The sequence below is a fragment of the Oryzias latipes genome, chromosome 19 (assembly GCF_053564925.1).
Source record: "Oryzias latipes strain Hd-rR chromosome 19, Olatipes_Hd-rR_3.1".
Lineage (NCBI taxonomy): Eukaryota > Metazoa > Chordata > Actinopteri > Beloniformes > Adrianichthyidae > Oryzias > Oryzias latipes.
In genome coordinates, this window is record NC_136255.1 from 19,069,180 (window position 1) to 19,090,684 (window position 21,505).

The window sequence follows — 21,505 nt, forward strand, 5'->3', positions numbered from 1 at the left end:
ACGTTTTTATTTCCTTTTTTAAAAGCAAATATTTTGGTGCTATTTTAAAATGTCAAAGTAGGAACGTTTTGGCAGCTTGTGTTTACGGGGAAGATAAACAGAAAGGACACAAGGAAGTTGTTGTCAGTAGTACTAGGATCTGGACTGGTTTGGTCACACGAAATGTGTTTTCACTGTTTCCCCTTTAAGTCCTTAAGCTTCTAAAATCAACTCTGGAGGAGGCCGTCGCCCTTTTGGAGCTGTATTTGGTCGTGATGGTTATTTCATTTTCGTGGGCCATTTATTTCATATTCGTGTCGAAGCCTCTGTTTGGGAAAGCGTAGCTAACCCAGCGTTAGCCATGGGTCGATGACAGAAACTGCACCCCAGGAGTTTTGTCGGTGCCGTTTCAATAAGCCAATTTAAGATGGATTTCTCCAAGTTTCTGGACGATGATTTTGACGTGAAGGACTGGGTGAACGGGGCTTTCAAAGTGGTGTCGAAGGAAGCTCCGGGGAAGGCGGACACGCACGCAGCAACCCTGGTGATGAAGCTGCAGCTGTTCATCCAGGAGGTCAACAATGCCATCGAGGGTCAGTTGTTTACGACAACAAATATACATTTACGTCTTTATTATTTTTACCGCTTTGCCCTCGTCATGTCTACAACAAGTCTGTATTTGGTTGACAAATCTCTTTATTATTTACAAGTAGCTGCCCAAACTTTAAACTTTCTGATGGTTTGCAAACTTTTAAACTATGGTTTCCAATCTTCCTTCTCTGTTCAGTTACATTTTTACAAAAAAATACATAGAAACATTTCGCTGCTTTAAGAAAAACTGTACAACTCGGAAAAGTAGAGCGATCATATGAACTTTTATTATATTGTGTTCTTTTTCCTTATTTTAAGGAAAGGGTATTAATTAAAAGAATGACAAAATATCTTTTGCAGAAGCTTTAGCTGAAGATCCCACTTAGTTTCTTTTTTTAATTAAAGTTTTTATTACAATTATAAAATGTTCCATCTGGAAAAACTGAAGACTGAGAGATATACTTTTAATAAAAATGATGACAAGCATTTACTTATTTTTTGGAACCAATTTTAACTGACATTCATTTCTTTTTCTTTACTTTCGAAGAATGCACATCTAACCACATATTTGTGTGGATTATTGTATTTGCAGATAACCTTAAAGATCCACTTAAATGAAAATAAAGTTTTTGGTGACTTTAATTTGTAATTTGTTTGTAGCATTTTTTTTATTAAGGAGGAGGGCATTTATAAATAAAATTCAGATTAAAGTTGTGTTACTGAGTATTACTATTTGTGACGCAGAAAATACGCTGGGAGGCCAGAGGCCCCATGCTTCTCTCCATTCTGATGCATCCACTTGTACACAAATGGATCCATGGACGTCTTTGTTTTCCTCGTCTGAGCTGCCATCTGGATCAAAACTGTATCGCTGGATGCCTCCAATATTGCTCATCATTTTTGTTTCAACTGTAACATTGGATTGGGGATATGAGGGGCTGTAAACTATTGGCAGAGAGTGTAACCAGAGGGATGATGGGAAATGAGGGCAGGCTTACTGAGTGGCAACAGTCTCAGCTGCAATTTAGAGGCAAATTTCTAATGAACGCCTGTTGCTCAGCAGAAACTCCTCTAGAAAACAATTTTTTTTTTTTTCTTTTTAGCTAAATCATCAGTTAATAATGATCAAAAGACCACTGGGAACGCTTTTACAACAGATCAAAGGATGACTTTAAAGGTTTAATAATGTGCTTTAACGGCTGACTTCTAATATCTTTACACAGAGAGCAGTAATCAAGCCCTTCAAAATATGCCGCGAGTCTTGCGAGATGTGGAGGCTTTGAAACAAGAAGCTTTCTTCCTGAAAGAGCAAATGGTCCTGGTGAAAGAAGACATCAAGAAGTTTGAACAGGACACGGTGCAGTCCATGCAGGTGTGTGAGCATCTTTACTGGTAAGGATGTTGAGGTTAGTGCTGCAGGCAGATGGTGTTTGGGCAAAAATCAACGAGGAGATGTAGAATGTCAAACAAAGAAACTCAAGTTTGCTCCTGTGAGGGAAGTAAATACAGGATAGAGGCAGATGATTTACCATGGCAACCTCTGAAAAGAGGAAATAAAGGGAGACGAAGACAAGCACAAGGACACTTTAAAAGTAATCATGCAGATGTCTGCCCACCCACTCCTTTAGAAATGTTTTTCCCTTTTACAAAAGCATTATGACTAAGTCTGACACTGAATTCTTTTCAACAGGTGCTGGTGGAAATAGATAAGGTGAAGAGTCGAATGCAGCTGGCAGCTGAGGCACTGCAGGAGGCAGACAAATGGAGCACGCTCAGTGCTGACATCGAGGAGACCTTCAAAACGCAGGTAAAACTGGTACAAGTTGTAAATATTCCCCCCATTTTTTAAAATAGTTTAATTTTTTATTACTTTCCATTAACTTCATAATACACAAATACAAATCCTTGTTTTTGAGAGGAAAGCAAAAAAAAAAAAGAAAAGTTAAAGAAAATAAATTAGACATTGCTTTGAAAAAGTTGTACATTTATTCAAAAATGTGTGTTTAACATAAACATGCCCTTAAATAAAAACTATATTTTTCATTTTCACTCCAAAATGTGTCGTTTTTTTTATAGCTAACACCTGCAGTGGTGTTTAAAACAAACTGTACAATATTACAATTATTCAGGCAAAACATTGCAATAATTTTTTTTTTGTCTTTTTAGGACTTTGCACTTATTTCCTCCAAGTTGACAAGCATGCAAAACAGCCTAGCCATGCTGGTGGACACTCCAGACTATTCTGAGAAGTGTGTCCACCTCGAAGCTTTGAAGAACAGACTAGAGGCCATGGCTAGCCCGCAGATCGTAGCTACTTTTAATTCAATGTCAATAGGTAACAATTTCTTTGTTTTGTTTTTACCTCTCCAACCTATTCCATTTTGTGTCCTTTTTTATTTGCTCTTATTAAATATACTTCCTCCTCCTGCAGAGCAAGCCAAGCTGTTTGTTAAAGTCTTCACAGAGATTGATAGAATGCCTCAACTTCTGGCGTACTACTACAAGTGCCACAAGGTAGATTGAAGTCTCCACTTTAAGCTTTTGGATTTATTCCTTTATTCCCTTTTCCTGTATATAAACCCGTGGGTGCTCTTCTGGCCTCTTTAGGGTCAGTTGGTGAGCGTTTGGCAGGATCTGTCCCAGAGCGAGCTCAGTCTGAATCAACAGCTGTCTGAGTTTTACGAAACCTTGCTCTCCACGTGGCACGTTCAGCTCCAGTGGTGCACGCAGGTGAAAAAGCCACCGTCCCCCCGGGTGTAATCTCTTTTGTGGGAACTGAAACAACTATAGCCTTTGGTCTGAAACCCTTGCAGGTGTTCAGAAACCCTTATGAAGTGGTGACAGTGCTGCTGATCCAAACTCTGGGTGCCATGGTGCCGTCCATCTCCGTCTGCCTGAGCACAGCCATTGAGCGAGCGCCCCAAGAGCAACGCCTGGAAGCTCTGCTGGAGCTTCATCACACCACGTCCACATGTGGACACCATCTGGAAGCCGCCATGCTGCCACACCTCGGTCCGAGCTTGTGCAAGATTGTAGATTTCCTTCAAAAATTGAGATCTTTATTTTTTGACAGTTTTTTATTTTTCTCGTCCCCAGCTGAGAATAACCTCTTGAAGGTAAATGAGCTGGTGTGTGCTATGTATGACCCTTACAAGGCGTATCAACTGCAGTATGGGGAGCTGGAGGAGGCTCACCTGCTTATTCAGATGAGCGCTGTTCCTCTGGTAAGACACCACACTTATACACTGATTTACAAATCATTTGACGTGTTGTTGCTTCCCTTTTTAACCTTGACTCCTTTGTTTTAGGAACACGGGGAGGTACTAGATTGCGTGGAAGAGTTGAACCACTCTGTAGGGAAGTTGTTTGGTCTGGCGAGTGCAGCGGTGGACCGCTGTGTCACACTGACTGATGGACTTGGTGTGTGTGGCCTCCTGAAAGCTCTCAAAGCCCTCTTCACAAAGTAAACAGCTTTTAACCAAAGCCTCAACGTCTCTTTACCATTAATCAGCTATGAAAAACCTGCCATATCCTAGATATAATCACGTTGTTTTCGTTTTTTTGGGGAGGGTGCCGGATTGAAACCGTCTGTGTTTTTTACGATCTGCTCTTTCCAGGTATGTGTCGGATTTTTCCACAACGCTACAGTCCGTCAGGAAAAAGTGTAAACTCGAGGACGCGCCAAGTTCAGCCGCTTTCCAGGAGGACTGGACAGCTTTCCAGAACTCAGTCAGGTTACTGGAATTTAAAAATATACATACATACAGTGGTCCTTCATTTATCGCCGGGGTTTCATTCTAAAAATACCTCGTGATTTGTGAATTCAGCCAGATAGGATTCTAGGTTTTTTAAGTCTGTGAAACCCCTCACTACACTGTATTTTTAAGACAAACATGAACATTTTCACACCGTTGTCTCTCTCAAAGTTCAAACCTGTGAAGAAGGAAAACAAAGATCTGGTCAAATATTTATGTAGGTTAGGCTAACTTCAGAAAAAAGCATGCATGTATATATATACACACACATATATACACACATACAGGTATATCTGTTGAACATCATCAGCCCAACAATTACCACTTTTGTATTGATCTTTGCAGGATCATTGCCACATGTGGAGAGTTGTTAAGGCAATGCGGGGCCTTTGAGCAGCAGCTATCCAACAAGTAAGAGAAATGTTGTTGTTTTTTGATCATATTATTGTTTTTCTTTTATCAGGCACTGAGCAGATATTCTGGTTTGTTCCCCTTCACAGGATTTTGAGCACGGCAGGTAAATATTTGTCCGAGTCATACAGCCCACGCAGCTTGACAGGCATCCAGGAGGCCAGCTCCACGGAGAGGAGGAACGCCACGAAAAACCCCTGGCAGGAGTACAACTACCTCCAGAGAGGAAATGTGGCAGAATACAACAATTTGATGGAAGTCCTCTACTCTTTAAAGGTATGGCGCAGACTTTGGTAACTAAAGAAAATTGCTCTACAGGCAACAATCCTCACCCATCACTGTGCAGGAGAAAGGCACGGGTAACTCCAACCTGTTAGCTGAGCCCAGAACAGCTCTGACCAGACTCAATCAGCAGGCCAACCAGCTGGCCTTCGACTCTGTCTTCCTGCAGATCAAACACCAGCTCGGCCTCGTGTCCAAGATGGAGGTGATTGCAGCTCAAGTTTCTCAACGATCTGATTTTGAAAGCGGATGTGAGCGAATGGATGGAGGGAGATTGACTTTGATGAGTGCTTGAAGCACTTCTCTGTGCTCCACTCTGACCTCATTCCTTTTTGCTTCTGTTAAGATTCAAGAGGCTTCTGGCATTGGAGAGAACTTCACCGAGGACTTGCCTACCTTCAGTTTGTCCCCACAAGAATACATTACTAATGCAAGTCCTGTTTAAGTCATAGTATTTTCTTAGTTGCAGTATTTGATGTGATTTAATACACTGCTATTGAGGAAGCAAAGATCTGTTCCTTCTTTACAATGTGAATTGTAAATGAAAATTGGTATTTTGTGACATTTTCCTTCTTATCTTACTTAAATTTGCTTAAAGTTCCTGACATTTTCTCCTTTTTATGTCTACAAATCAGTCATCGGCGCATATTTAACTTTTAAATCATTCATGTTTTTGCTTTCATAGTCGCTAAATTAAGGTCATTTTGGGGCTGAAGTGGTTTGATGCATATTTGCATGGATAGGTGTCACTTTTGATTCATTTAAAATGCATACAAAATTGAATTAAATGAATAGGGCTCGGTGTTTAGAAGTGTGAATATTTTTTATTCGCCCTGTCCCGTAAAAATAACCAAATTGACTGTATTTAAAAATGAGAAGTATTGAGTTTACTGTGGCAGCCTGAAAGCTTTAGGTTTGATGACGGGTGCTCCTTCTTTTAAAAACAACAGCATACAGTTCAGATTACTTGGAAAACCACTGAAGCTAGCTCCAGTTCCTTATTTTCTGTACAGATAGGGCAGTACCTGATGTCTTTGCCTCTTCACCTGGAGCCCTTTGTGACACAAGAGGATCCAGCTCTAGAGATGGCCTTACATGCTGGAAAACTGCCTTTCCCTCCAGAGCAAGGTTGGTACTAGATCAAACGTTTCCAAATTCTAGATTTTTCCTTTTTTTCTGTGCTCATTTAAAAAGTTTCACAGGATTTACCATATTTTTTCTTTCTTTCTGGGTTTTCCCTGTTCATCATAAATCATCAGCTTTTGTGTCCTTTGTGCCTTTCCTCAATCACATTTAGTCTGAAATCCTACCTCCCTCTTGTCTCAGGTGATGACCTTCCCGAGTTAGACAACACAGCAGACTACTGGTTGGGCTCCATCGCCCGGGCAACCATGCAGACCTACTGTGATGCCATTTTGCTTATTCCACAACTTACCCCTCATTCCACTAAACAGCTGGCCACAGATATTGGTACAGGAAACTAAACCAAACTTGTTTAATTGATAACATTGCAAAGCAAAGTTGTAGAAAAATATTTTTTTAAATCCTGGGAACGAAAATTTGAGTCATGTTCTTGCTCTGCAGATTACCTGAGCAACGTGATGGATGCTCTGGGGTTGCAGCCGTCACGTACCCTGCAACACATTGTCACTTTGTTGAGGGCCAAACCAGCAGACTACAGGCAGACGACCAAGCTTCTGCCTCGTCGGCTTTCCTCCACCATCGCTGCACTCCGGGGCATCGACTACTAACAACAAAAAAATCCCCCTTAGTAAACAAGAAGATAAAGGAGATCTGAACAGATGCTAAACCATTCTGTGGATGAGGCGTGTGAGAATATATGAGTGTGATTGTTATTTGGGTGCGAGCTCTTATTTTTCCTCTGATTCAAGTAGATCTGAAATAAATCTTCACCAGTGATGATGCCTTTGGACTCAAACAGAAGCTAAAAATATCTGATGATTTTCGGTTCCGCATTTATAAAGGGGTTGGAGTGTTAAAGCCTTTTTAAAATGGTTTGAAAGGTGTGTTTGATTATATGAATGCAATAAAAAATAAACCAAATTCAGGCAATTAAATTATTTAGAGGTGATATTTCTTATCTAAGCTGTTTTTTTTGTTTATTTGAATTTAATTTTCATTTAGTTTCTGTGGTTAAAAAAAAGGGAAAATGATCTTTTTAGCAAACTTTATCTTCTCATTTAAGACATTCTTTGTTATTAGGTTGTATATAAGACACTGATATGAATGGGATAATGCAACAATTTGTCTCCTTCTTTGCTCAAAGTCTTTTATTTTAATAAAAAGTTGATAAGGATTTTGCTATTAAATCCAAAGGCTGTTACCATGGAAGTGTGCGTCTTCAATTCAGATGTTTTTTTGGGCCTACAGATATTTTCATAATTGAGCTAAATAAGATTAAAATAAAGAAAAGTTCAACTGTGTTTAAATGTGAAATTTTGTTATTTTGGTTTAAAAAAAAGGATGACAAAAATATTGAAATTTAAATTTATTTGCATATTTACAAATAAAATACAACTTAGACATGTTTTAAAAGTAACATGTTTACTTTTAAACAAATTGTGTCAGAAAGGATGCAGAAGTCTGCGTACAGCTCAAAAATGATCCTCTTGTTTTTAGAAAGGTTTGTTCAATGTGTTACTTTTTTTCTTTAATAAAATAAATTTGAACTTAAAGATGCATTAATGAAATGTTTTGGAGAAATTCTTTAGGTTAAGAATTGATTTCCTTTCCAACCAGGTTCTGCATCATGACTCCCGCTGGACAAACTGCTCTGGTACTTTATGTTCTATTGCATGTTAAAATGTTATAAACGGACGCGTCTTGACATTTTCTTTAGCATTTCTTCACTGCTGTGTAAAACTGATAGTATTTATTACAGCCTCTGTTTATCTTCATTCCACTTTAACATTTTCTGAAGTTTTTGTCCACATTCTTTTAGTTGTGTAAAATTGACGAATAGAAAATGTGGCTTCGAAGTATACTTAAAAGTATTCATAAAAGATGCAGAAGTATGATTGCAGCTAAAACATTTGGGAAGTTTGTTGACTCGGAAGAAAATTCACTAAATATTTTGTCTTTTTTGCTTTATTAGAACTGCTCAAAAACTTCCACAGCTTCCTTCTTGTTATCATTTTCCGCATAAATAAATGAACCTATGTGTCTTTAGAAAGTCTTATTCAATGTATGGTACTTTTTTCTTTAAATAGTTTAAATTCAAACTCTTTGCTGCAGTGGGTGAATGTATTTTTAAAGACATTCTTGAGGCTAGAAGTGAATTTTTTCTCAAACCAGGTTCTGCATCATGACTTCTGCTGGACATTCTGGTCTGGTACCTTATGTTCTAACGCATAATAAAAGGTTGTTAACTGGTAAATCATGTGTTTTTTAATGTGGAAAACTAAAAAAAAAAAAAAAAAACAACTATAAAAAGTCTGTATAAAACTGAAACTAAATAGTATTGATTACAGACTCATGTTTCTGTTCAGTTTTCTACCAGGAGGGCGGGGTCTGGGGTTGAGGCTGCATCGTGTTAAAGTGATCACACATGTTTTTCTGGAAGTGATAGTTTTGTTTGGTGCGGATCCCCGTGGCGCTCCGCGTTGGTCTCGTGTCCTCCGTGCTGTCCGGGGATGGAGCGGCAGCATCCGCCTGCTCTCCTCCAGCATGGACCAGTGTTCGGGCCTGACGTCAGCCGTCGCCGCCCTGCCCGCCCGCAGTATCGCCGTCTGCGACTGATGATGGAGACGGCAGCAGCGGCCTCGCCATGAAAAAAGCCCTCCCGGAGGCGGAAATAGGAGCTGTGACAAGAAGAGGGAACTTTTAACGGGGAACGGAGGGGGGGAGGTCTCCGGCCCCGACAGGCGATGACTGTCAGCGGGCAGACGGGAGGGAGCGGCGGGCAGCGGCGCTCCGGTTGGAGGCTTCCACACTTCGTAAATTAGGAAAACAAGCCCCGGGAAAAAATACCTCGATTTTTTTTCCCAGCATCCCCTAAAATGGACACTCGAAGGAGCGTTAACAGGGCGCGGTTTCTTTAATTAATGATGAGGAATTTCGCTGATTGACTGATTCCCGAACAATGACTCCGCGGAGCGTTCGTCGCCTCATCGACAGCTGGACGGGATGATGGCTGCGGGATGGTGCGGGACGAGCCCGTGCGTTCATGAGAGGAGCCCTCCGCGCGCCTGTTCATGATGGAGGCTGTTAACGCAATCCGACGCAGTGTTGCAAGCGGGTTTATGATATTATCCCCAGAACTGGTTCTGTGAAAGATGCTCAGGATGTGAGGAAGATGAGGCGATGCTGTGTGAGGGGAGAGGCCCTTTCTGGAACTGAGATTTAAAGAACAATAAAAAAAAAATACAAAAATGTCGAAAGTTGTCAGCAAGGAGAAGAAATCGTTCAGCAAGAAGCTGTTCCGGAGGAGCTCGGTGCGCTCCGTGGGGAGCTTCATGAACAGAGTCCTCCGGACCTTGTCCACCCTGTCTCACATCGGCAGTGAGGAGCAAACCACCGAGGACGAGAAGGACGAAGCAGCCCTGATCCAGAGCTCCACCGCCGGCTCGGTCCCGTCCGATGACAGCGACTGCGGGGGGTTCCCTTTCGGGGACAAGGTGCCGGGAGTCGCGGGGCTGAAGAACCACGGGAACACCTGCTTCATGAACGCTATCTTACAGTGCCTGAGCAACACCGAGCTGTTCGCAGAGTACCTGGCTCTGGAGCAGTTCAAGGGAGACGAGGCGAGCAGCGGCGGGGAGAAGCCCCGATCCAACGGGGTTCTGGTGCAGAAGAAGGGGGCCAGCCTGCAGCAGGAGACGGGGGAGGTGACCGAGCAGCTGTCAGGTCTGGTTCGGGCTCTGTGGACCTTTGAGTACACACCTCAGCACAGCAGGGACTTCAAGGTGGGCTGCTGCGGGTCCCATGTGGCCTGAAAGTTGATGCAAAACATCATTTTATGTTGGAAATATATTGTCTTTGTTTATAGCTTTTTTTAAACAGGTAAACATCACTTTTCTGCAGAATTATCACAATATTTACTAAATTTTAGTCCAAACATGACCATTTGAAGCTCAGGGTCAGTAAATAGTAAACTACTGATTTGCATGTCAACCAGTTCAAAGAGGCAACATTCATGTCATAACTTCTGATTGTTGACACGATTTACAATTGACGGTTCGATTCATAATCGATTTTGGTTCATTTTGAACTATACGATTCGCTGACCTACAATCCATCCAGGAAATCTTTAGCCAAAACTTTAACCAGTGTGACTCAGAGGCAAATACCTGGATACTGAACAGTACAGGTGAAGTTTTCCAGATTCCTTTTATTTCTCGAGAGATAATCAAGTGTAAATTATTTGTACAAACGTGACAAATCCATTCATATTTTAGATTCATAACATTCCCCCCACTGCTGTTTTTCCACACAAAGATATTACAAATGGTATTTTCCAATATCAATAAAATGGATTTATTTCATTTTGAAATGATTTTATAAGGATAAAGGTCGATTTGATTAATAAATTCCCTCAGACCTTTCGATCTGGTTGGATTGAATATAAGTTGATTCATTGATTATGTTGATTAATAGTTGCACCCCCTGACAAAAAGCATTGCTCATCCATCCATCATCCGAATGGACCCCTTTGGGGTTCACACAGCTGTTCGAGCCAACAGCACAGGGAGAACATGCAAACGTCACGCAGAAAGGTCCCAACCAGGATTTGAACCAGGGCCTTTTTGCTGTGAATGTTATCCACTGCGCCACCGTCCACCCCCAGTTAAAATATCAATAAACAATACATTTTGTTCTAATTTTGGCTATAAATGATCATATAAACAAATTGACCAAATTTTTTTTCTCATTTTGGACACCTTTCGCTGCTCAGCAGACTTTGCATCTTTAAAACAAACTTTTGTTCTATCTTTGCCTATCGTTTCAGCCTAAAGGACTGTCACAAATAAAAATGCTTTTCAGAAGTATTCAGTACAAAGTGGAAGGAGACCAAACATCATCCCTGTTCATAGCTGTATTTCTATTTTTGACTATGTTTTTCCCTATTTAGCCTACCTCAGAAAAGTCGGATTTGATCTTACATTAGTCTCATCAGAGACGGAGATACTGAATAGTTTGAAGGGGAAACAAAGTTTATGCAAAATGATACACATTTATAATAGCGTCTGATGTAAAAGATTCATTTCTTCCAGTTTGTGGCTAAAACCAGTCATTAAATAGTTGCATTTTGTTCTAATTGGCACATCTCTAAAAAGAAATGAATGAATTTATGCAAAATCCAACTGTTTTATGGCTGAGCATGCAAATGGAACTGCACATTTTCCCATTAATGATTCTGGGCCTAAACAGAGAGCACTTAAAGATCATTAGAGAACCATCTGTGCTAACAACAGAGGACACTCATCTACTGAGCCTTAGAATTCCTTCTCTTTCATGACCAGGTTTTCAAGATAACAGAATGCACAATCCAACATGTTTAAAGGGAACTGGATCCAGTCTTTGTGCTTTGGCGGTACCTATACTATGACTTAATGGATAAATAGAGTGTGAAAAAATTCTAATCAGCCTCCACACGCATGATCTGTGTCCTCTTTATTCCTTTTGGGTAAAATAGCTGAATTCCTGTGAAGCAGGTTTACCCAAAATGTTATTCAGGTCTTTGTTTTAACTAAATATTGCTTGTCATGAGGATACCACAACTCTAAAGATGATGAAAGAAGCTTTCAGATTTAAAAAGGATGCATCCTGCACACATTTTACTTTCATCCACAGACCATTATTTGTCCGGTGCAGCCACAGAAACAAAGCTGGCTTGGTGCTGATGCTGCATTTGTAGAAGGAGAATTTGCCAAGACTCATGCAGCCCAGAAACATTAAATAGCCATTATGAGTGGAAGGGACTTCACGACTACTATCCCACATGGCTCTATCTTGTACACACTCTCCACTTTCCTCAAGATAAAAAGCCTTTTTGATAACATATTGCCACCTTGATTGCCCTTAAGCTTCTTCTAGTTAACTTCATCTGAATCATCCAAAATTGTCAGATATACATCAGCCTCATGTATGGATTTTTAGCTGCAAACCCCTCAGTTTTTTCCATCTGCTCCTGGCTGCAGAATGTGGTGTCCAAGAGTGCCCTTCAGTTCAGAGGAAATTCCCAACATGACGCCCAGGAGTTCCTCCTCTGGTTACTGGACCGAGTCCATGAAGACCTCAACCAAATCGTTCATCCTGAAAGCAGACCACCCAGGAAGGTAAACACCACCTGAAATCCTAATCAGATTTAACAATGATTAAAGAGGGATTATGAAAGCCATTCAACATCACAATTAAGATTTCAGAGCATTTGATTTCATTTGATCTGAAAATGATTCTTCTCCTGTTGCTTGATTTTTTTTTCTTCTTTTTTCTGAGTTACAATGTCAATTTCGTGTCAATGAACATTTGTGCTCAGCCTCCAGTAGAAGAAGAAGAAGCTGTCCCTGAAGGATCTCCACTCCCAGCACCTGGCTCTTTTGTACAGGAGCTGTTTCAGGCACAATACAGGTGAAATTCTTCTGTCATTCACAGAATTAACCATCAAAGAACAAGAAGGTTGACAGAAAGGCACTAATTAAATGGTGTTAATTATTTCCTACACAGGTAATACAACTAATTACTTAAAAAAGAAAACTAAAATAACTTTTTAATAGTGGGGAATTGATTGCATAACCAATAGACCATGTCTATTTGGGGTGATGTGACATTTGGACTCATTTTTTAACCTTTAAAAACAGGCAGCCATTAGGAGTTCAGCGACTGTCTACAATTGTTATAAATATATATTTCCATTTCTTTTGTTGTTTAATCGGTCAAATATGTTTATCTTTGTGTTTTATTTTAATATTTGACCGTTGCAGCAAACATCTAAGGAGGTTATTGAAATGGGTCTTATTCATAAATGTCAGGGGTCACAGTTGTTCCTATGGTTACATTTTTGCTTTAAGCTGAATGAAAAAGAAAAATCAGTATGTTGGAGAAACGATCTAAGGTTTTTAGAACAGGAAAGGGAAAATGTGATTTGTGATGTGAATTGTCTTGATTAGGTCCTCGCTGACCTGCCCTCACTGCCAGAAACAGAGCAACACCTTCGATCCTTTCCTCTGCATCTCACTGCCAATCCCAGTACCTCACACACGGTAAGATGGCTCTGAGTCTTGCTCATGAACTTCAATCTAAAAGCGTAACAAAATCTCATCTGAACCCAGAGGTAAAGAGTCTATCCGAACCAGGCGGAACAGGAGAATGCTAAAATTAGAAGATCGCGTCTGTCTTTGTAACAGCAGAGCAGCCGTGGTTAGGAAACAGCCAACTGATTCTGGTCTGTTTCATGTTTGCAGGCCTCTGTATGTGACAGTGGTGTACCAGGGGAAGTGCTCTCACTGTATGAGAGTGGGCGTGGCCGTGCCTCTCTCTGGCACCGTTTCCAGGTTAAGACAAGCTGTGGCCCAAGAGACCAAAATCCCTGCTCAACAGGTGCGAGCGACCTCCTTTTAAGGCTATGACTTTGCAGCGTCTTCAAGACACACTGTTTTGACTGAATTCAGTAATTAAGGTAGACAAACATTTAGACTCTCTAAATCTATGTTTGGGAACAGCGCTACAACAGAAGAAAATACTAAGCTGATACAAGATCTTTTAGCTGTCAGCAAACCCAACTCCACCAAAACTGAATGAATGATAATTCACAAAAATGTGAAAACAGAAAAATAGGACATAATTTATTAGAATTCAGAAAAAGACATTTGATAAAGTTCTGTACAAATGGATTATATTTATTTCCCCAAATGCAGTGTAATTTCTTGAAAGCATTTTTATTTGAATTTGTGCACTTTTTGTTTGATCTTACATGTAAATTATTAAACTGTGCACCTCCTGATTGAAGTGTTCTGTTTTTGCACTGCCTGTTTCTGATTTACCATCACTGCTACCTGTTTTGATCAGTTTTTGCATGAGGGATTTAAATGCTCAACAGCACACAGTGTCTTTGTCTCTGTGCAGATTGTTCTCACTGAAATGTACTCCGACGGCTTCCATCGCTCCTTCTGTGACGACGATGAGGACCTTGAGATAATTCAGGAGGGCGACTCCATTTTTGCGTTTGAAACACCAGAGCTTTTCCGACCTGATCAGATCCGTTCCAAGCGAAGCGGTACTGCACCCTGTTTATCCTGTAACTCCGTTTATCCCTGTTGTTGTGAAATTCCAGATCGAATTCAAGTAATTTTGGGAAAATGTACTGCATGGAATGCTTTGATCAATTGTTCTCCACATGAATTTTCCCTCTTTGCGCGCTCGTTTCAGGGAGCCCACATGTTATTCTCAATCAGAACAACTTGAAGTACGCCACAGACATTACCAGGATGTCCACACAGATACAAGAGCCTGTCACGCCACCGCAGAGCCCCAACAAGAACAGCGGGCAGGCTGAGAAGATTGTGCTGCTGGTGTGCAACAGAGCCTGCGCCGGACAGCAGGGCCGCAGGTATCACTTTTCTGAACACCAGCAGGTGTTTTAATCACCCGCTCCACAAATGTTTCCTTCCAAACAATTCTTGTAATTCCTGCAGATTTGGGAACCCATTTATTCTGTATTTGGAGCGCACGGTGGCATGGGATACACTTCAGAAAGAGATCCTAGAGAAAATGAGGCATCTATTGCGGCCTGGCGTTTTTGTTCAGGTTCTTCCTACATTCCAAAATCCCAGATTGTCATAATTTGACGTCCTGTTTTCACGCCGGTTTAAAGTGTCTTCTTCTTGGTGGCCTGCAGGTGGGGCCCTTCACTCTGCGTGTGGTGGGAGTGGTTGGGATCACATATCTGCTGCCTCAGGAGGAGCAGCCACTCTGCCATCCCTCTGTGGAGAGGTAATTCCAATGCATCACCACAAGAGAGCAGCGTTGCTTCACTGCAAATGCTATTATCGCTCTTGCTGTGAGTTCAATTCTCTTAGTGCAGATTAGGGTGCAAAGGTATGTCTTTAGAAGTATTGATGTTAGAGCATCTCCAGGGATGTGTAATGGCTTATCTAGGTTTTTATGGATTTTTCTTGTAAGAAGACATTGACCTCTGCGGTCGCTGCATGGATTTTTGAGATGAAAGTAATGAGACAAAAAATGAAATTTGAACTTACATAGCTGAATAACATAGAAAACATACATTTTCGATTTCATTCGTAGCTGAATACACAGTTTGTTTGTTTCTCTAAAAGTTTCACTTTTTTACCTGGGCTTAAATAATAAGGACCAAACACATATTTTTATAGTTAAAGTCCCACTCTGATCATCTTTTGATTTATTGTAAAAGCGTTCCCAGTGGTCTTTTAAGTATGATTATGCTGTTTTTAGCCAACATTAAAACATGTGTGTCATTTTCTATAGGACATACTTTTTGATCCATAACTCATCCATTTTAATATCTGCCTCTGTTTGTCTCATTTGAAGTCATAGAAACTGATATAGATGAATGTTTTTAACTTTAACAGGGCGTACAAATCCTGTGGTTCAGGCGGTCCTCCTCATGTGAAAATTGTAGTTGAGTGGGACAAGGAGACGAAAGACTAGTAAGTGAAAGACTCAAACACTCTTAATTAAGTTTGTGGCAGATGGGGCGAGGTGCTAGTTTTCCCATCAGACACATGGGAGCAACTAATTTGTGTGATGTGTGCAATGTTACGCCCCCAGTCTGTTCAAAAGAACTGAGGATGAGTACATCCCTGATGCTGAGAGCGTTCGTCAAGTGAAGGAGCAGCATCTGCAGCCTCAGACCTGTTCTCTTGCCCAGTGCTTTCAACTCTACACCAAAGAGGAGCAGGTGTGCTGAAACTTGGGCTGCATTTGGGCTGCAAGTGGAGCGTGAAGAGAATGTTCCATAATAAAGATGAGCATTCAAAAGTGTGCAAATGTACTTACAGCTGGCCCCTGATGATGCATGGCGATGTCCACACTGTAAGCAGCTTCAGCAGGGCAGCATCAAACTCAGCCTCTGGACTCTGCCAGACATCCTTATTCTGCACCTGAAGCGCTTCAGACAGGTCCCAACTTTCATCAAGTTAAAGAGCTTTAAACTTTTTTGTGGCTGTTTTTTTTTTTAAATTCTAAATATCATAAACATGTGACTTCAGGATGGAGATCGACGTATGAAGATGCAGAACACGGTGAAGTTTCCGCTCACAGGGATGGACATGGCGCCTCACATAGTGAAGCGAAGCCAGAGTAGCTGGAGCCTTCCCTCTCACTGGTCACCGTGGAGACGGCCTTACGGGTTGGGCCGCGATCCGGAGGACTATCTTTATGACCTGTATGCAGTGTGTAACCATCACGGGACCATGCAAGGGGGCCATTACACAGGCAAGACCGGCACAACCATGGAGGAGTTTAAAGGCCGTTCTTTCATGGGGGAGGTGTTCGTAACGCTGTGCTCTGCTGTGCCTTGCAGCTTTTTGTAAGAACTCCATTGACGGACAGTGGTACTGCTTTGATGATAGCGACGTTCATCCCTTATCAGAAGATGAGGTCTGCAAGCAGACCGCTTACATCCTGTTTTATCAGAGACGGGCGACAATCCCATCCTGGTCTGCCAACAGTTCAGTAGGAGGTAACTTATAGCAATATCAGCATGTGCAAAATATCCCAAAAACTCCAAACTGACTCTGTGAAGGAAGGAAAGTCATGCATTTCCAATTCATGATGTGTTTACTTGTTGATCTACTAAATTATGTTTTATTTATGATTGATTCTGCTTATGTGAAAAGGAAAATGTTTTTAAGGAGTTGTAAAAATAAATCTTCTAAATCCCAGAATTAATCAATAATTAAGGATTTACCCTCCAAAATACTTTAAAAGTAAACAGTACAGATTTATTGCCTCTTCTTTGCTATTTAGGCTCTACCAGCTCTTCTTTATGTGAACACTGGATAAGTCGTCTGATGGAAAGCCGTCCACCCAGCCAGGCGTCATCTGGTTCTTCGAGACGCACCTCGCTGGCCTCCCTCTCAGAGTCTGCTGAGTTTGCTGGTGAACGAAGTGAAGATGATGGTAAAACCTGTTTTAAAAATTCTTCTTTTTTTCTTCCTTTTTTTTGCTTTTAGACTGGCAGAGAATGATCTTGTACTAAAAGATTTTAAACATGCAGGGCTATCGATGCGACCAGCGGTAAGAGGCATGCAAAGACCAACGTTCACTTCGAGATCTTCTATCGCCAGTCCGCTGGCACTGAGTGAAAATGGCACAAAACCCTCCTGGTCCCACTCGGCTAAGCTCCAGCTTCGCTCCAACTCTCCTTCCCGCTTCTCAGTGGAGTCCCACTCTTCGTCCCAGACACTGGAAAGAATCGGAGAGGTCGCTGATACCCAGCTGTCACCGACATATTTCACAACTTCACCTAAACTAGACAAGCTGTCAGATGGCAAATCAGCGCTCACTACCCTGGACAGTAATTCAGGGAGAAAGAGGCTCATAGAACAAGTGCATGTCAAGGCCATGACACAGGCGGAGCAGAGGAATGCTATCTCATCAGGGGACAACAACGCGGTCACAACCACTGAACAGCACAGAGTCTCTCCGAAGGAATCCAAACAAAGAAACGGGAGTGTCGATGGTTCTGGTGTCAAAAGGACCTCAGCTAAGGTCGGGTCAGAGAGTGAAAAAAGTCCTAAAAAGCGGACTGCCCCCTCTTCAACATCATCCAGCTCCCTCTCTCCTGCTTCCCCAGCCATCGATAAGTCGCCATCTCGAACACAGTCCAAGGGCGCGGCAGCAACCTCTAATACCAAAAGTGACGGACCACTAAAGACAAGCAAGGGTGGGACCTCAAGAGCAGCAACTCCCTCCAGGAAAGGGTCCCCCCAAACTACAGAAGGGTCACATCTTGACTCCCGGCAGAGGAAGAGCAGTTCCACAGCACCTCCAAACTCTCAAAGGAGGCCATCACCTCGAGAGAGAGGCGAGAAAAGCTCTTCAGGAAGGGCTAGAGCAGCAGATAGGAGCGCAAGCCGGGAATCCTCACGGGTGAGCGCGGCGTCTGAGAGGAAAGTTAGCCATGGAGGTCCTCCTGCCAGGCTGAGTTCAACCGCTAGAGCAGAAGGACGTCTGAGCAGGGGTGTGGAAGAAAAGGCAGCAGGCCGGAGCTCCAGCAGCAGCTCCTCTATGGCGAGCCTCCGATCTCCAAGCGTGGGCCTTTCATCTCCTGGAGCGGGGTCACAGTTGAAGTCACCCCGGGGGAACAGCAGGACAGAGGACAAAGGTTTATCCTTCTTTAAAACGGCTCTGAGGACGAAGGACACCCGTAAAGCTGGTGAGAGCGGGAAAGCAGGGGTGGGAGAGACTAAAAGCATCCCAGAAGATTGTGCTGGGGATGGTTTAAGAGAAGTCGTCGCACGTGGAGCGAGCAAAAAAGCCCAAAACGTGGCTTCGGAATCCCAGAATAATGTAACTACAACCAAAGACCAAGGGCCCACTAAAGCATCAGCTGCAGCTAAACATTCACTGCTGTCCTCCACAAAAGCTAAGCTCCCTGGGATTCAATCAACCACCCAAACCTCTGGGCTTTCGAAGGACCTTTCAAAGAAGGAGCCTGCTAAAAAGACCCAGTCCAGGAAGATTCCCATCAGTTCTACACAAACTAGCCAGAAATCCAAGTGATATTTCCTTGAAAAAACAATCTTTCTAGTGCAGCTTTGAGGTGTTTTTTTATGTATTCCTATTATCATAAAGTAAGTGTCTGATTAACACCTTTATAACACCTGTAGCTGAATCCAGCTGCCATATTTGGACGCTCACTGTCCACGTTGTTAAATAGCTATTTAGGAATGGATTTTAACAAAGCACTTTGTATGGATAGCATTGATTTCAAAGAATATTATACCGTACACTGTAAATAAGCATGGTCTTGTATTGACATTATTGCCTCGTTCTGTATGTAGCGACGTTGGGAAAAGGATCGGCTTAGGTGAATATAAAAGAGGATTTGCACAAGATGGAAAGTAGATGTCGGGGAGGGGAGAAACCTTTGAAATCCATCAAACACGGACAGCTTAGTCACCAAAGGACATTTATGGCAATTTTCAACATGCTGATGCAGTGAATTATTTTGAAAAATCCACTATGTAGTGACTGCTCTTCTTCCGTTTTGAGAGCCATACGTCAACAACAAACAGCAGTGCCTCGGATAATCATAAGAAATATTTAATCTAAATTGTATAACTCCAGGTGTCAGTCAATTTGTAATTGAATTTTAATATTTATTAAGCACTTCAAAACTGAATTTTCAAGTTAAAACACACGTAAAGCCTATTTAACCCAAAGTATTGTTTACATGTACTCTTTGGTATAGAAACTGCAACAGCCTTTAAGATTATTTATTTTTTCTGAGTCAAAAAGAGTAAAAAAGATAGAAATGTACCGTCCTGAGACTATTTTAAAGCAGCTCTTACAGTTTACCAACCTATTTTAGCCTCCAACTTCTTCACATCGCAGTCCACCTGTTCCTTCCTTCAGCGGATGCCACCACTTACCTGTCCCCCCATCAACCTCTCCAGACTGCCGCAGGTCTCCAGACATTCCCTCCAGATGAACACAGGGTTATCGCATACGAGCCACCTCATGCCCGACATAAAAATGTACACGTTCAGAGGGAGCTGGGAGGCCTTCGCTGAACACCAGTCTTGTACATAAAGCAGCCGTGATGCGTTTGAGTACATCTATCACACGTGACATCACAGCTTGTGCACATGTTAAGCTGGAGAGCAGATCAGCACTGACTGTGTTAACACTGACGGAGAATCTTGGAATATGTGACAGCTGTTGCATGATAAATTGCTTAAATGCATGCACTTAACTATGCAAGCAGATTCTAGCGAATGCCCTCACTGAGTATGTAGACGTGCTGCTCTTGGATTTGTATTTATTTGTAAATGTATTTTCATTTTTTCCCCCCAAAAGCTTGCATCGGAGAGCATGCAAAGACATCCTTGATTAAAGCTTTATTTGCACATTTCTCCTAAGTAATAGCCATTTTTTATGAATGACAGGTATTGCTCATTCACTCTCAAATCAGCTACAATTTAACCTCAGATTTCATTGATTTTTATTTTTTTTACAGCTTCTGGACAACCTTAACAGCAGAGCATTTGTGCTATTCAAAACTAATAATTTAGATTCTTTTTTTTTTTTTAATTCTTAGTAGTTTTAATGTTTTATTAATTGGATCTGCTTTGAGAGACGGGAAAATAGAATCAATATATTGATAAGACAGAAGATTTACCAGGGTTTTTCCAAAATTTAAAGTAGCCTTAAGTTGAAGAAAGATCATATTCAGTCTTGTCCAATATATTTTTGTAAGAAATTGAAGAAAAAAAACAATAATCCTATACTACGTAAATACAAAACCATCTCATGTTTTGCAGCATAGGAAAGAATTATTAATCAAAAACAATATTCCTTTAAAAACTGAATTTCTCATGGAGCTAAACAGTAGTCTTAAAAATGCTATGCTCAGGAAGGAGTTCACATAACCAAACAGCATGACTACAAATTGCTATTGTGGCATACACAGTGTATATATAACAGTAAAAACTGTAATACCATCATTTTTAGTGTCTGGTTGCTCCAGTGTTGATGCTGTGGGTTTATTCTTAACACATGAAGTATACATCACAAACAGACTCCTCCGGTGCTCATGGTATGATGAGAAATGACATATTTATACAAAGGCACGAGAATGTCGGGTTTTTATTCATCCATTTTTCCATACGCGTCCGGGATATTTTGATATGTACAGTGTTTCATTTTTTATTTTTTCAAGGGTGGCATGGCCTGAGCAAATGCAGTGCAATGAGCGAAATAAGACCACACCATTAAAGCAACATTGTGTTGACCTAAGGCGGCTTTCGGGTGGTTTGTTTTACATTGTGTGTGCTGCAAATACCCAGCACTGTTTTCTTTAGGTCCACTTGGTGGTGCTCAGAGTTCGCCTGAAAACCTCAGGAGAGTCCAGAAACAGTGAGCAAGGAAGATAAAGCAGCACTCTCAGTAAATTTGTTTGCCACAAAAGCCCTTTAGTTTCAACTTGTTGGTTGATTAAGATATATAACGGTGTCAAATCCAATGCTGTCACTGAAGGAGATGATGTGTTATTAAACTACAGCACCATCATTTATTTAGAGCTGATTCAATTGCGGCATTATTAGTTTGGCCCAAGGCTGAGTGCATTAAGAGTTAATGTTCCCCCTTTGTCTTTCTATTTCTGTAATTTTGTGTAACAGTCATCTGTTTTGGGAATTGCATTTTCACCCTCTCACTTTCTCACCCCCTGTGCAGTTGGAAAAATGATGAAAATTTTAAAAGTGGCCTCAATGCGAGGGCCCTGCAGTGCCTCCCCCCACATGCGATATAGAGGAGGAGGG

At 41.5% G+C, this 21,505-nt stretch overlaps 2 protein-coding genes across 2 annotated transcripts; both read left to right on the forward strand.

The window, feature by feature from the left end:
• The first annotated feature begins 70 nt into the window (after window positions 1-70).
• Window positions 71-7,714, forward strand: cog7 (component of oligomeric golgi complex 7). Its single transcript, XM_004080334.5, has 17 exons — window positions 71-572; window positions 1,794-1,942; window positions 2,261-2,377; window positions 2,737-2,905; window positions 3,002-3,084; window positions 3,178-3,300; window positions 3,384-3,582; window positions 3,667-3,794; window positions 3,879-4,033; window positions 4,188-4,304; window positions 4,671-4,736; window positions 4,826-5,012; window positions 5,083-5,223; window positions 5,365-5,448; window positions 6,032-6,146; window positions 6,345-6,488; window positions 6,603-7,714. Exons 1-17 carry the CDS (start codon window positions 407-409, stop codon window positions 6,767-6,769), a joined length of 2,310 nt encoding a protein of 769 aa, XP_004080382.1. The 5' UTR covers window positions 71-406; the 3' UTR covers window positions 6,770-7,714.
• Window positions 7,715-8,582: 868 nt separating this feature from the next.
• On the forward strand, window positions 8,583-20,981 carry LOC101161097 (ubiquitin carboxyl-terminal hydrolase 31). Its single transcript, XM_011488103.4, has 16 exons — window positions 8,583-9,943; window positions 12,179-12,316; window positions 12,517-12,608; window positions 13,148-13,240; window positions 13,442-13,577; window positions 14,103-14,253; window positions 14,406-14,586; window positions 14,672-14,783; window positions 14,875-14,969; window positions 15,587-15,664; window positions 15,786-15,915; window positions 16,016-16,135; window positions 16,226-16,451; window positions 16,540-16,698; window positions 16,986-17,138; window positions 17,236-20,981. The coding sequence occupies exons 1-16, from the start codon at window positions 9,410-9,412 to the stop codon at window positions 18,741-18,743; spliced, it is 3,906 nt and encodes a 1,301-aa protein (XP_011486405.1). The 5' UTR covers window positions 8,583-9,409; the 3' UTR covers window positions 18,744-20,981.
• The last annotated feature ends 524 nt before the right edge of the window (window positions 20,982-21,505 follow it).